Consider the following 16,327-nt stretch of genomic DNA (forward strand, 5'->3'; position numbering starts at 1 on the left):
ATTTTTGGCTCCTTGCGAATCCTCCAGCAGTGTTCGGCAGGACCGGTTGCCTTCACGGCCGTCCTCCGATAAAGTCCGCTGTCTCCTTGGCCACGGCCGAGAGCTCGCTCTCGGCGGCTTCCTGACCGCCGGCCCGGACGTAATACGTCTCTACGGCGTCCACCGGATCACGGTCTCCTAACTGCCTGGGTGAAGGACGGGTTGTCTTTACGGCCGTCCGCCCATGAAGGCATCGAACGCCCGATCCCCTCAGACATCCCGCTACCTCCGCCGCACCGAAACGCCGCGCTAAAAGACGGCCAACTTCCCGTCTCGCGACCGCGACCGTGCCGCACCGCAGTCCGCGCCGTAGTTATAAGACCGCGCCGTAGTTATAAGTCCGCACCGTAACCGCTTCCCGACCGTAGACTAAGATCTTTAGATTGATAGGACCCCAGGGCCGTAGCATTAAGTATATTCTGTAAGCTAATTAACATTAAGGAAATATAATTATTTTACCCACTATCAACCGACTCTATTCATTCGTTCACCCGAACCCCGGACTTACCGGCTGAGCCGGCAAACCCCCGGCGGTTATTCGTCACACACAGCTATTAATACAATCTACTTAATCATTAAATACGATACTAAATATATTTCAAATTTTTCGGAGGCGGCGCAAAATTAAAAACTTTTCCTCTGCTAGGAAGATCCTAGTTCAGGTGTCGGCAACCAGTGACAAATGACCCATTTGATAATTTCAAGTAAACAATATTCAATGGGAATCAATACACCCATTACGAATTAACTATACTGCAGTTCACGAGTGACCGCACTTAACTCGCGCAGCTAGTGACCTACTGAGGGCTATGGAGATTTTTAATAATGCGTGTGATTCCCCTTTACAACTTGCTTCTTACTTTGCGTTCACATCATCTTTTTCCGGAAAATAATTGAATTTCCATTGCATCGTGAAACTTTACAATATCATCACCGGTTTTCAGTTATCGTACGTCATATATTTCTGCCCACCATTTATATGATCGCAAAGTATAATAAGAAGCAAGCTGGAGAGGGGAATAACACACGTCATTAAAAATCTCTCTAGACCTAGTGAGCGGCGAGAGTTAAGTATCGTCTCTTGTGAACTGCAGTATAGTGCATGTCCATCAGGAGTGCTGACAATTTCTCATACAAGTATTCGAAGTTTACTTGCAGGGACAAGTTTGAAAAATCGTGATCGGTATATTCCTTGGAGAGTAACCCTAAAGAATAGGCTTTTTATTATAATAACAATAGTTATTAAGAATAAGAAGTTACATAAATTTCGGGAAATCGGATCATCGCGGAATGATCTACGAAACGTGAAAACTTTCATCGCAATCGGTGCATTCCTTGAACCAGAACGTATTTTGCAATAATGAAAACCGTTCGAAATAAAAAAATGCGAAATGTTTTTATAACGAGACCAATCGGAAGACATATCCTACATGACGCAAAAGATTTCATTCCGATCGGTCCATCCGTCTCGGAGTAATCAGCGAACGCACATTTAGAAAAAAAAGTCGTTAGGAATAAAAAAATGCAAAATATTTTTTTTACGGGACCAATGGGGAATTGTACTGTACAAGATGCAAAAAGTTTCATTCCGATTGGTCCATCCGTATCAGAATAATCGGTGAACATACACCGCACGTACATGAAATAGTACGTTTTTTGCAATAAAAACCGTTCGGAATAAAAAAATATAGAATGTTTTTTTACCGGGACCAATCGGGGCACATACTTTAGAAGATGCAAAAGGTTTCGTTCCAATTGGTCCATCCGTCTCGGTATAATCGGCGAACAAAGGCAGAAAAAATAACAATAGTTTTTCATGAATATCTCGAAAACTAAAGGTTTCCGTTAATTATGCATAATGAAAATGTTGCTCAAAATCATGCCCCTGACAATATATTAAAGGATCATTGAAGTCATTGTATGTTGAGATTAGAAACTTCCCGTTTTTTTGCAATGAAAACCGGTCGGAATAAAAAGATTCGAAATGTTTTTATAACGGACGAATCGGAAGACATACTCTACCAGATGCAAAAGGTTTCGTTCCGATTGGTCCATCCGTCTCGACGTAATCGGTGAACAAAGCCAGAAAAAAAAAGAAAAAAAAATATACTGATCGAATTGAGTATCCTCCTCCTTTTCGAAGTCGGATAAAAAATATAATAGAATAATAGAAGTTAAAACGACTACCTTTGCAGCACTTTTCAAAATATTCAATTAATTATTACAGTAGGTATCAATCAATTGAACACCTAACGTTGCCAGGTTTTCGTTTCAACTGACTACGCGATCTGTCTATGGGCTGTAGCTATGTATGTTTATATTGTGAGGACGATCGTGTAACGACCCAGAGTGAGTACGTCACTGCACCGACTTGTAGGGTGAGCGGTTCCCTTAGAAGGCGACTCGTATTCTGTGTTTTAGGGATTATAGGTTCGTGTGGTTTGCGGTTAAGGAGTGAAATCCAAACACTAATGTGCTAGAAACTAATGGAAATTGTTAATTCAAGAATAAGAGGTAAGTGAATATTAAATTGTAATATAATATAAAACAAAATCGCTATTATCACAATAAGTGCGGAATAGGAATACAATAAGAAATTATAATTCGTTCGCCCTAAATTGGGAATACAATAAGAAATATGTAAGTAATAGTTAATATTATGTAAATAGAAATTAATGATTAGTAATTAGTAATAAATTGTAATAGTTATCGATAGTAATTAATTGCGCTGACGCGAACGTGGCTTAGTCTTCTATTACAGTCAATACTCTGCTTTATTTTCAATAATGATTATGGAAACTAAATTCCAGAGGTTTGTGCAAAACTATTGGAACCAAGTTAACCTTTCCTATAGGTCGCAATCGGTTTCTGGTTATACCAGACCTGTGTTAGACGCAGGCCGTTCAAGGAGCTCCGCTCCTCGCTAGCTCTTTACACTTGAGTGTTGGCTTAGCGTAACACCTGTGTGACACGTTGCGTACCGTGAATAGGAGGTCCACTGATCTGTAGTACTGCACGCCACCAGTGGAAGAGTAGGAATTAGCTGCAACTCGCGCTCTATCGCTACCTAAACAGTTCAGCGCAAGCTTTTCTCTACTGTTCAGAGTATTGTCTGTTCCTGACCGTGGTCAGAGAAGATCTGCGTTGAAACTGTGCAGAACGCCTCTATTTATACTCAGATCTTGCTGAGTCGGCACTTTTTTTCCGCATAGAGTTCTTGGGGTAGCTGGGTTTTCCCCATCACGTGGTGGTCCAGCATCCCCACTCTAGAATCTCACCCCACCGTATGCTTACTGGGGTTGCGCTGGCGCGTGCGCGGTCAGACGTCGATAATTTATCGATAAACTGTTTTACCGTCTGACTTATTGACTAAACACTTATCGACGAATTTAACAAACTCGGTTATCAACGAAAATGAAAGTATTTATTACAAAAATTTTATACATTAAATATTAACAATAAAAATCAAATAAAATACTCTGTATGAAATATAAAAATTAGTTATAATAAAGAAATGAAAATAAAAAGATATTGTGTTTGATTATCGGGTCGTTACAATCGCAATAATAGGCAAACTTATAGTAGAATTCCGTTACATTGTGCGATAAGTGGAAAATAAATCAATGCGATATACGTACAAAGCTCACGGCAATGTTAAATGGATCTAATATAACATAAATTTACAAATACTTGCAATTTAATTAAAATTTGCATTACTTAATATTCATTTACATTTCCACGCGTCTTTTTATGCATCTTGGCACTGATTCGTATATTCATATCGTTATGATTTTATATCTCATGTTCTCTTATTTGCTTCACGAAGCTCATTTTTTTGTTTACAGGTTTTTTTTCTTATGTACATTACATTTTTCAATATTGCCAATAAATTCTTCATTGGGTTCAAATGAAGATTGTTTAATGCACAGTGTATAATTTTATAATTATTACATTATTCTTCAAACTGATTAATATTCAACTTTTTTACCACAGTCAGATTGTAAAAGTACATCGCGACAGATTGCGTTGGATCGAAAAAAACCTATTTCGACAGGTTGTATACTGAGTGTAATAAAACAGTGTTCGGTTACCGTTTAAAACAGATTACCTCATTCAAAATTCGACCAAATGACTTGTGGTTTTTTGTAAAGTTATACACATTCATTTACTAAGATATGTGCTTTTGTCGTTTTAAAAAATTGGAATTTGTTGAAATCGTGAAAGAAAATAGTAGAAATCAATTTTTTCACAATTTCAACAAATTGTAATTTTTTTAAACGACAAAAGCACGTATCAGAATAAATAAATTTGTACCTTCTCATTAAAAAAAACCTCCAGTTATTTGGTCCAATTTTAAATGAGGTATGTATTCTGTTTTAAACGTTCACTAGACACTTTTTCTTTATTACACTTACTGTACTTATACTTTCTACATTTCATGGCTACATTAAGAGGGTATGAATATTTCTATCATTGACTATACGCCGTTTGGTTTTTGCGCATTTGTGGCGAATAGAATATTTACGAATATTTCCGTTCAATATAAACTACTACGCACATACCAACAGGAATGTAAACATAGAGAATAATTTGTGCGATCCTGGAATGTGCCCCACGAACGGTCTCCCTTTGGAAGTCAGAGATTCCTGCTCAGTTTCATACGATCAGTGATTCGAACAAGTGGTAAGTCCGAAACGAGCAATATTTCATTTTTGTCTACGTTGTATATAATAATCTATATTAATATTTCTTAATGGCTGGTGGTACGGTTTATTTACTTGGTGTATTATTATAGTTACTTTGAACAAAACTATTTTTATTACATCAAAGAATAACTTATTATTTTCATTATTTAACTTTAGATTTTGAATTGTTAACAAATTTTTATTACAATTATTATAATAAATAAAAAAGAAATACAAATATGTTAACAAATATGAATAGATATTTCCTTTTTTTTTATTATCATTATCAATAAAACCATTTATTGCTATTAGAAACGTTGTTCGGGTGTTAAACAACGAACGAAATTAAATGGGGGAACGAACGAATAATTTTATTAATTTATACTGGTCGACAGTAAACTTGGTATGAAATCGCACATGCATATAATTAGAATTTCTTCTACAACTTGAATTTAAAAATAATTAGAATTTCTTCTACAACTTTAATTTAAAAAAAAATTATTATTTGAGTACTGCTACATTTCGAATGTCATTTTTATCATTTTTATAGATGTTTAAACATACGTAGTTGATAATATTTTATTATATATTTCGCAATTGAAATAATGAAAAATTTTAGTCACTGGTGAAAAATAGTTTCCGGATTCGTATTCAGTGAATATAATAATAAAAGTATACAAGAAGTACATATTGAATGTTAGTTATCCTGATACAGTTTAAAAAGTATAGAGGTGTTTCGATATACACGGTCTTGTCGCCGTTCGTGTGACTTTCGTTCTATACAACTACATACTAACTTCTGTAACATCCAGCAGGAAGAGGAATAAATAAGAAGAAGTTTAACAATTAATACTTATTAAAATATTTATTCATTTTTCGTTTTTTATATAATTACAAACATGTAACGGTTCATTTTTGTTTATTTTTTGTACTACATTGATTTAAATAATTATATTTGTATTTAATAACTAAACAGAATCTTATATTTATTAATATTTACGTTTAACAAAAATTTTATATACTTCAGAATATACGTCGATAATTCTGCCGCGTCGATAATTCTACCGCGTCGATAATTCTACCGCGTCGATAAAAGATCGACACAGCGCGCGAAATAAATAGAGAGAGATAGCAATATCGAATAGAAAGAGATAGGAACAAGCGCAGAGTAGAAAGAGACGGCAATAGCGCGTAGACAGAGATAGCGATACGCACGGAGTCACGTACGCACCGGTCAAAGTCCGAACACTTCCGGTATCGAAAACACAGGTAGAAAAAAACTGCTACGTCAGCAGTTCTCCGGTATAAATACGAGCGTGCCGCGCAAAGAATTTTCACTTCGATTCTGATCGTAGTCCGAGACGGGTCTATGATACGATTTATATAGAATTCAGTAATCTTAGACTCTTTTGTCGGCAAAGCGGCAAAGGTACCGCGTCAGACCCGGGGCGCTCAACTATCGGTTCGCAGCGGTTCTCCTACGTGTCAGGTTCGCACCCAAGCTTAACGAGCGAGCGAAAGCCGAAGCTCCTTGGATGCGGCCTATCAGTACACTGGCTCTAGAGCGACGATACCGTTTTGCAGAGTTCGCTACCAAGCTTAACGAGCGAGCGAAAGCAGAAGCTCCTTGGATCCGGCCTGTTCATTGACGGCTAAGTTGCCCAGAAACCGAACTGCGGCCGAACGAGCCAACTCCTACAGCGTCGGAACGGATCTTGGCCAATTTCCCGACAATTCTTTCGAATCATTTATATTGTATTAAATTATATTAAATTATATTAAATTATAAATTCAAGTTTTATAATCGTATCTAGAACCGCATTTACTAATCAATTTATTTACTCTGTATTTTTTTATTTTAGGTTGAATTATTTTTGTAATAATCTAATTTTCTTTTATTGTATTCCAATTTAGGCACAAACACGATTGTTAATTTCTTTGTATTTTTCAATCCAGGGCGTACTCATTGTACATTACTAATACCATTATTTTCTTTTGTATTTCAAACACAGGGCGCAACATTTGTTACATTAATTCAATTCAATATTTAATTACTTAAATTCATTATTTAAATTCAATATTTAATTACGTTCAATAATATTCTTTTATATTACTTACCTACTTTTTTTTTATTTTATTATACACAAGACACCACAATTAATTTCTTGAATAAACACTCACTTATATATCATTTTGAGAAAGGAATCTAGCGTTGGATTTTACTCCTTTACCGCGTGCCACCCGAACCTATAATCCCTTCCTATAATTAATACATAATATATATATAAATACGAGTCGCCTTCTCATAGGGAACCGCTCTCCCTACGCGTCGGTGCAGTAGCGTGCTCGCGAATAATTTCGGGACGTTACACTTCTATAAACACTATGTCACTGTAATCGATAACATTCCACCGCTAGTCATTAATTAATATTAATGTAACTGTTATTACTTATATCTTTTTTTACAAACACTACTAAACAAATATTTTTGTTTCAGAACATAAACGTATAATTTAACAATACTAAAAAAAAACATGGCGCACTCTGAAAACGATTGTAAGTATTGTTTTTATAACTTTAATAATGGCAAAAGAGTTCAAGAAACCTTATAAGACTCTGGAAAATGCATATATTGCATGATTCGGAAACATGCCTGTAATATATATATATATATATATATTGTGACCCTTTCGGGGGTTCACTCTATACAGAGGGGGTGTCGCAAAATACAATTTTGTTGGGCGCCAGCCACGTAATGTGGCAATCGAAATCAAATAAAATAATTTTTAACAAAAAAAAAATCCGACTTCAAAATGCACTAAAAAGTATAAAATAATTTCCATTTCATTTATATCTGTATTCCACAGCTATTAATACAATCTACTTAATCATTAAATAGGATACTAAATATATTTCAAAGTTTTCGGAGGCGGCGCAAAATTAAAAATACCCGAACAAACGGTGCTGCCAATAACGATTTGATTGTGGTATGGGAAACTTGGTAATTAATAAGTCGCAAGAGAAAAATTATAGGTCCGGTTGAAAACATTTGTAATTGTAACGATTGTATGAGAAATTGTCAGCACTCCTGATGGACATGCACTATACTGCAGTTCACAAGAGACGATACTTAACTCTCGCCGCTCACTAGGTCTAGAGAGATTTTTAATGACGTGTGTTATTCCCCTCTCCAGCTTGCTTCTTATTATACTGTGCGGTCATATAAATGGTGGGCAGAAATATATGACGTACGATAAATGAAAACCGGTGATGATATTGTAAAGTTTCACGATGCAATGAAAATTCAATTATTTTCCGGAAAAAGATGATGTGAACGCAAAGTAAGAAGCAAGTTGTAAAGGGGAATCACACGCATTATTAAAAATCTCCATAGCCCTCAGTAGGTCACTAGCTGCGCGAGTTAAGTGCGGTCACTCGTGAACTGCAGTATAGTTAATTCGTAATGGGTATATTGATTCCCATTGAATATTGTTTACTTGAAATTATCAAATGGGTCATTTGTCACTGGTTGCCGACACCTGAACTAGGATCTTCCCAGTAGAGGAAAAGTTTTTAATTTTGCGCCGCCTCCGAAAACTGAAATATATTTAGTATCCTATTTAATGATTAAGTAGATTGTATTAATAGCTGTGGAATACAGATATAAATGAAATGGAAATTATTTTATACTTTTTGGTGCATTTTGAAGTCGGATTTTTTTTTTGTTAAAAATTATTTTATTTCACACTTTTTAGTGGAACGAGCAGTATTCGAAGTTTACTTGCAGGGACATGTTTGAAAAATCGCGATCGGTATATTCCTTGGAGGGTAACCCTAATGAATAGGCTTTTTATTATAATAACAATAGTTATTAACAATAAGAAGTTACATACATTTTAGGAAATTGGATCATCGCGGAATGATCTACGAAATATGAAATCTTTCATCGCAATCGGTGCATTTGTTGAACCAGAACGTATTTTGCAATAATGAAAACCGATCGAAATAAAAAAATGCGAAATGTTTTTATAATGGGACCAATCGGAAGACATATACTACAAGACGCAAAAGATTTCATTCCGATTGGTCCATCCGTCTCGGAGTAATCAGCGAATGTGCATTTACAAAAAAAAGTCGTTAGGAATAAAAAAATGCAAAATATTTTTTTTACGGGACCAATGGGGAGTTGTACTGTACAAGACGCAAAAAGTGTCATTCCGATTGGTCCATCCGCCTCGGAGTAATCGGCGAACGTACACCGCACGTACATGAAATAGCACGTTTTTTTGCAATAAAAAGCGTTCGGAATGAAAAAATGCAAAATGTTTTTTTAACGGGACCAATCGGAAGACATACTCTACCAGATGCAAAAGGTTTCGTTCCGATTGGTCCATCCGTCTCGGCGTAATCAGTGAACAAAGCCAGAAAAAAAAATATATATATATATATACTCATCGAATTGAGTATCCTCCTCCTTTTCGAAGTCGGATAAAAAAAGAGAAAGGGGTATTGGGGAATTGATATTCAATTTATAATTTGATCTGTATAATTATTTAATAATTGTATTATAATTTTATACTGTACAATTCAAATTTATTTTATAATAGGTATTGGTCTGTGGGAAGGAACTGATATTCAATTGAAATAATTTGATCTGTATAATAATTTAATAATTGTATTGATATTCAATTTATAATTTGATCTATAATTATTTAATAATTGTATTATAATTTTACTGTACAATTCAAATTTATTTTATCTGATAGGTATTGGTCTGTGGGAAGGAACTGATATCCAATTCAAATTTGATCTGTGTAATAATTTAATAATTGTATTGATATTCAATTTATAATTTGATCTATATAATTATTTAATAATTGTATTATAATTTTATGCTGTACAATTGAAATTTATTTTATAGTAGCGGGGATTCGGGCACTTTCGCCCGTACACTTTCGCGGGGGAGTGCGCGAGGAGGAAATAGTGGAGGACAGGAAGGTGCAGGGTCGGGATGGTTCTCGCGGGGGTCTCTACGTTACTCGTAGTTTATATAATTGAACGGGCGTCAAACGAGTTGCCAACTCAAACAGTATAATCGAATGCAATTAATTACAATCAAAGGACTCACCCACAACGCCTGGCGCTTCACAAACACGCAAACTCACTCCTCAACCCAAAACCTTTATAACTCGCCAAAATCGCTCTATCAAAACTCGGTGTACTCGCTATCGTAGCCTTAGGCTCATTGCTTTGCTCATGGTCGCCGCTGCGACGAGGATACCGTCGCGGGATATTTTTGGGAGGGGATGGGGTTTTGGAAGGGGGTCTTTTTCGACACGGGCCTGATCGATTATCGATCTTCGATACACCGGTGGTCGGGATCGATGGGGCTGACGGACTTCCTTCGGTGACGGGTGGGCTGAGGTCTTCGGGCTCGGCGACACATGGCTCCGGGTGGGCGTCTGCGTTAGTTTGGGCTGCTTCATCAAAATTTCTGGAAACTCCTTGGGAGTCCCACGTTGCTCTGCTTATTGGAGGAGTGTGTCTGTCGCCGGCCTCGAAGCTCCTTGTAAGGGTGATCCTCGTTGACCTGTCCGTCGCCTCCATCGGTCCGACCCCGGTGGCTGGGGCAAAAGGGGTAAGGTGAAGGAAGGGTGAGAGGTTATTATTAGGTGGGGGCATAGGTGGGGGAAAGCGCAGCGATTGTAACGGGGGGGCACGGGTGTCACCACGTTACAATATACATTTCTTTTTTTTCTCGTTCAGATGAAAAGATGGTGCGAGACGTTCAGCTGCTGCTGCAGCAGCAGCATGAGCAGCACCAACTGCAAATGCAGCAGCTGCAGCAGCAGCTGCAGGAACAGCAGCGTCAACAATTGCAGCAACTGAGGGAGGAGCTCCTCCCTCAGGAACGAGAAGATCGTCAACCGAGGGAGGAGCCCCTCCCTCAGGTGCAAGAGATGGACAGAGGGGAGGAATCAAAGCCACCTCAAAGTATGTATTACAGATTCTTTTTTATATTATGAATTATTGCCGCGTACAGAGGAATACAATATTGCCCTTATTAGAACATCTTTGTTGTTCAATATAAGGGAAAATATTTATAATAATAATATTTTAATAAAAAAAATACATATCTAATAATTTCAATTTTTATACTGTCACGTCCTGTGACGCATTCTTTAAAACTTCTATTTCGCCACCCAAACTCTTTAAGCCGCTATTTCGCCACCCAAATTCTTTAAACTTATATTTCGCTATACAGATTCTTTAAACTTACATTTCGCGATACAAATTCTTTGAACTTCTATTGCACCATCCAAATTCATCGCTCCGCAAAAATTCTGAGTGAGCAACTCAGCCGGGTCGTCGTACGGCGAGAACGCTGACGATCCGGACGAGGTGGTTCACCCGAATTGCCAAATCAAAAGTCGACCTCATTAATCAATATATAATAACGAGACAAAACCGCCCGCGTTCAGACCAACTATAGTACAGAACCCGTATCAGATCAAATTTAGTGCAGACTCAAAAGTCATCGCGACCCGATCACTTCCGTGAAACTCGTTCAGAATCGGCCAGTCCGTTAACGCGAATCCGGATTTTATTCTAACACGCGTACAAAATCCGCAAAATACGACTCTGCTACGGGACCCAGAGACCCGATAGAGCAACTCGTCAATTGTAAAACACGCGCAAGTTAAGAACTGTACGAAATACCAATAAACATTTGTTGTGCTCGGAAGTGTGTGAACTTCAATTAAACGTCTACCCTACTGTCTACATCCACCAGGACGACTTATTTCTACAGGTATCCTCGCCCAGCGAAAGGTAAGTAAGAACCTCTACCTAACTAACAACGTAGATTAAATCATACAAAAGTACGCGGAGAACTCAGTGAGAGGGAGAACTTCGCGACGTTACAATACATTACAGAAAGAGGAGTGGCGGCAGGGCGGTCAAGGCGCCTCAGGGGGTACCGGGGGGATCAGGGTAGAGGGGGAGGGGAATAGGCGGAAGGGGAAGGGGAAGGGGAAAGGGGGAGGGGAAATTACGTTCATTTTTGTTTTTATTAATAGCAATTTTGTTATTATGAATAAAGTGATTTAAAAACATGTTATTTGGTGTTCTGCTGTTTTATTTTTATTAACTAACAGTACTTGATCCTTACTAAACCATTGAGATTGAAATATAACTTTACGGCATCCGACAAATATTGTTCGTTTCTCTAATTCCACTAAAAAGTGTGAAATAAAATAATTTTTAACAGAAAAATAAATCCGACTTCAAAATGCACTAAAAAGTACAAAATAATTTCCATTTCATTTATATCTGTATTCCACAGCTATTAATACAATCTACTTAAACATTAAATAGGATACTAAATATATTTCAAAGTTTTCGGAGGCGGCGCAAAATTAAAAATACCCGAACAAACGATGCTGCCAATAACGATTTGATTGTGGTATGGCAAACTTGGTAATTAATAAGTCGTAAGAGAGAAATTATAGGTCCGGTTGAAAACATTTGTAATTGTAACGATTGTATGAGTAATTGTCAGCACTCCTGATAGACATGCACTATACTGCAGTTTACAAGAGACCATACTTAACTCGCGCCGCTCACTAGGTCTAGAGAGATTTTTAATGACGTGTGTTATTCCCCTCTCCAGCTTGCTTCTTATTATACTTTGCGATCATATAAATGGTGGGCAGAAATATATGACGTACGATAACTGAAAACCGGTGATGATATTGTAAAGTTTCACGATGCAATGAAAATTCTATTATTTTCCGGAAAAACATGATGTGAACGCAAAGTAAGAAGCAAGCTGTAAAGGGAAATCACACGCACTATTAAAAATCTCCCTAGACCTCAGTAGGTCACTAGCTGCGCGAGTTAAGTGCGGTCACTCGTGAACTGCAGTATAGTTAATTCGTAATATTGATTCCCATTGAATATTGTTTACTTGAAATTATCAAATGGGTCATTTGTCACTGGTTGCCGACACCTGAACTAGGATCTTCCTAATAGAGGAAAAGTTTTTAATTTTGCGCCGCCTCCGAAAACTTTGAAATATATTTAGTATCCTATTTAATGATTAAGTAGATTGTATTAATAGCTGTGGAATACAGATGTAAATGAAATGGAAATTATTTTATACTTTTTAGTGCATTTTGAAGTCGGATTTTTTTTTTTGTTAAAAATTATTTTATAGTTTTACTTCCTGTGTTGTAGCGAAAACCCGTTTATTTCCATATAACCCTTTGTCCACACCGTAAACATTCATTTATTAAACAATAAAATAAATAAAAACAAACTGTGCACATTTCTAAGGATTTATTAGTGTTTTATTTCAGTTTCTATACATCCTTCACCCCTTCTTCCGATCCTTAGTCCGGAGCGGCTCGTCCGCACGTCCGTCTCCCACGACATCCCACACCGAACTCAACCTAACCTAACCTAACCCTTTTTTTTTATTATTATTAATGAGGTGGGAAAAATGCGTTTATGCAGGCCGGGCAAGATGTTGTGTGCCCGGTACTGTGGGACTCCCACGCATGGTCTACCCACTAAAAAACCCACCTCTATTTCCCCTTCTGGGAGCCTTGGCCTATCATACACCGCCCCCGGAACCGCTCTGACCATTAAGGTCCTTAGCAATACTACAGGGGCGGGGCGGCTCTGCGAAGGCTACACAATTCGCTGTCTACACGACCATCCATTTACTGGCGGCGCTACGGGCTTGCGCACGAACGCGCGATCCACTTCATGGGCGTTTCCACCACTCCTACTAGTCTAATCTGTCCGAGCCTCTTCTACGAACAATTTACCTCGGGGGCGTGGTCAGAGCCCCCGCAGGCACCCTAGTGACGCCCATTCGGCGTACAGGTTTCTACCATAGGGCGTACATAACACCTCCGCCCCTCTATCTGTCGACTAATATGCCTCCGCATCCGAGCAAGACACCGATAAAATCACAGGTGAGGCAAAGCCCACCGGACCTCATGTAGATACATAAGTAAAATAGTCGCAAGTTTTGCGTCGTCAAAATAATAAAATAGATAAAACACAGTCTAGCAATAAAACAATAAATATGTGTATATCAAATAGATAAATAAATAAGATAGACAACACTAACACATAGAATGGTGTGTAAAGGGCACCTGGGCTAAGTCATATAATGAACCCTCCTATTTCTTCCTTAGCCACTCCCCTGGGCGTGTCTAGCCGCCCTCTCCTCTTCTTCTTTCCTCCTCTCATAATCTTCTTTCTCTCTCAGGGAGTTTCTAATGAAGGCCATCTCTCTGTCTCTCTTGGATGCATCCCTTATAAGACCAATAAGGCTCTCGGCACAGAAGGCCACGCCTATATCCGACCCGAGGGCCCGGCTCTCCACACTCCGGCGAGCACAGCGGAACAGGAAATGATCGGGGCCATCCTCCTCACCTGGGCAAAACCAGCAGGTAGCCTGGGGCTGTTTTCTTATCTTTTCTGAATAAGACCCAAAACATCCGTGCCCCGTGATCGTCTGAGTGAAATGGAAATTTAAATACTTCGGCCCCCATTCTATCCATTCACTAAGGCGGGGAATTAACCTGAAGGTCCACCTCCCTTTGTCTGACTCCTCCCATCTTCGTTGCCATGCCTCAAGGGAGGCTGCCCGGGCCTCTTTCTTGATATTTCCAGCCATCTCTGCCGTGATCTGTCCAGCCACTTTCTTCCTGTAATAAATACTCTCCCTTTCCCTGATGAGGAGATCAATTGGTACCTGCCCCGTAATAATGCGTAGCGCATCGGCAGAAACCGTGCGATACACTTGTGCCACCCTCAGCAAAGCCGTGCGTTGCGTACTAATGAGGAGCTGCGCATTTAGTCTCATCTCTAGGCCTGAGGCCCAGAAGGGGGCCGCGTAGAGTACCACCGACTCTGCAACTTTATAATATTGTTGCGACGGTGAGAAGTTCCCGCTCTTTCGACGCATCGACCGCTTCTTGATATATCGAAAGAGCCATCGACTGTCCCGTCCGAAGCTGTCGTCGAATCATAACGTGAAGCTATCCCTTGTTTCGAGCGGAAACACGTCACCGGATGCTTGAAGTCTCTTAGACAACCGCGCGTCTTTTGAATATCAGATTGTATCGGGAAGCCGACCTGTACGGATCTATTGCTAAACCAATTGTGTAACTGAAATATAGACAGTCTAGTTTGCTCCTGGTGTATTCATTTAACTATGGAAAGCGCGAGCTCCACTCCCCGGCGCAACATTGGCGCAGTCGGTAGGACGATAAGAACTCGATCTTCAGCCGGGGACGAGGTTCCTCCGGAGACTTTGGAGACGCTTTTCGAGGGATTGCAGAGGAGCATCTCGACGCAGTTTAGGGAGCAGCAGCGCGCATTTAACTCTCGATGGGAAAAGGAGCGCTCTCGCGCAGAAGAGAACGGCTTCTGCAGCGATCCAGAAGGTCTTGAAAGAGCGGATGACAGCGATGGAGAACAATTATCAGGTGCTATCGTCCAATTTCCAACTATTTTTAGAAATGTTTTCGGCCACGGCAGTCCGTGATGGGGATCGCGAAGCCCTTCTTGTTAGTCCTTTCACTTATGCTGGTCTCGCGATACCCCAGCCCTCACCTCCGGTCTCTTAACAGGGAATGTCTGGTGTCTCGCGGAACGTTTCCGATTTAGGCTACGTTCTGAAACCACCAAAGTTTGATGGTAAAACTAACTGGGAAGAGTTTAAACTCCAGTTCGAGGCGATTGCAGGGGCGAATCGTTGGGATGAGCCAAGGAAGGCCTTGGCCTTGGTTACATCACTCGAGGGACCGGCGCGGAGTGTTTTGACTTCTCTTTCCGTTGAAAAAATAGACTGATTTTCCCGCGTTAATTTCGGCCCTTGCGTTCCGTTATGAAACGAAAAATTTGGAGAACCTCAATTATTGTTAAGTTTCAAAATTATAAACAACGGAAAGGGGAATCTATTTCCGATTTAGCCACGGAGATTGAGAGACTAGCACAGGCCGCTTTTTGCGAATGCCCTTTAGAAATTAGAGACAAGCTTGCTGTCTCACAATTTGTTTCCTCGCTGGCTAATGAGGAAATGAAACGGATGCTGAGGCTCGGAGGTTTCACATCTCTCAGGGCTGCTGTTATCAGGGCTCTGGAGATTGAAGCTGTCGAGTCAATGGCTAATGCGCCCGTTACAAAAAAAGAAACATCTACTAAACCGGTTTATTCTTCGGAGAGGGATTCCGGAAGGAGAGAAATGAGAAGACCGGTAAAACGGAAGCTTGAAAGACAGGAGATGGAATGCTGGAATTGCAAGGAGAAGGGTCATATGTGGCGGAATTGTCCGAAAAAGAGAAAAGAAGAATTTTAAACGAAGAAGGGAAACGGGAAGAAGTCGGCGTAGAGGGGCATCCTCCGGCTTCACCTTTGTGAAGACCTTGTGAAACTTCGCAATGCAAGCCTTGTACTCGTCTGGAGGAAAAGGATCAGAAAATGGGAAATCACATCCTCAGGACGGTTTGTAAACCCAACAATTTTGAAGAATGGATAGAAGATCAACGGAAAGACGAGGAAGTTGGTTTTATGTACGAAAG

At 39.3% G+C, this 16,327-nt stretch overlaps 1 protein-coding gene across 1 annotated transcript; it reads left to right on the forward strand.

Annotated features, from left to right (window-relative positions):
- Positions 1-10,498: 10,498 nt before the first annotated feature.
- LOC123988786 (transcriptional corepressor LEUNIG-like) lies at positions 10,499-16,104 on the forward strand. The gene is made up of 3 exons (XM_046289532.1): positions 10,499-10,718; positions 15,032-15,232; positions 15,719-16,104. The coding sequence occupies exons 1-3, from the start codon at positions 10,499-10,501 to the stop codon at positions 16,102-16,104; spliced, it is 807 nt and encodes a 268-aa protein (XP_046145488.1).
- The last annotated feature ends 223 nt before the right edge of the window (positions 16,105-16,327 follow it).

Source organism: Osmia bicornis, unplaced genomic scaffold (genome assembly GCF_907164935.1).
Source record: "Osmia bicornis bicornis unplaced genomic scaffold, iOsmBic2.1, whole genome shotgun sequence".
In the NCBI taxonomy this organism is placed as follows: Eukaryota; Metazoa; Arthropoda; class Insecta; order Hymenoptera; family Megachilidae; genus Osmia; species Osmia bicornis.

Excerpts from the sequence above, each read along its gene's own strand:
- LOC123988786 (XM_046289532.1), top strand. The coding sequence starts at position 10,499 with ATGGTGCGAGACGTTCAGCTGCTGCTGCAGCAGCAGCATGAGCAGCAC. Across the intron at positions 10,719-15,031 it reads GGAATCAAAGCCACCTCAAA|CCGGGGACGAGGTTCCTCCG; the intron begins GTATGTATTACA and ends CTCGATCTTCAG. Across the intron at positions 15,233-15,718 it reads CGATGGAGAACAATTATCAG|CCACGGAGATTGAGAGACTA; the intron begins GTGCTATCGTCC and ends TTTCCGATTTAG.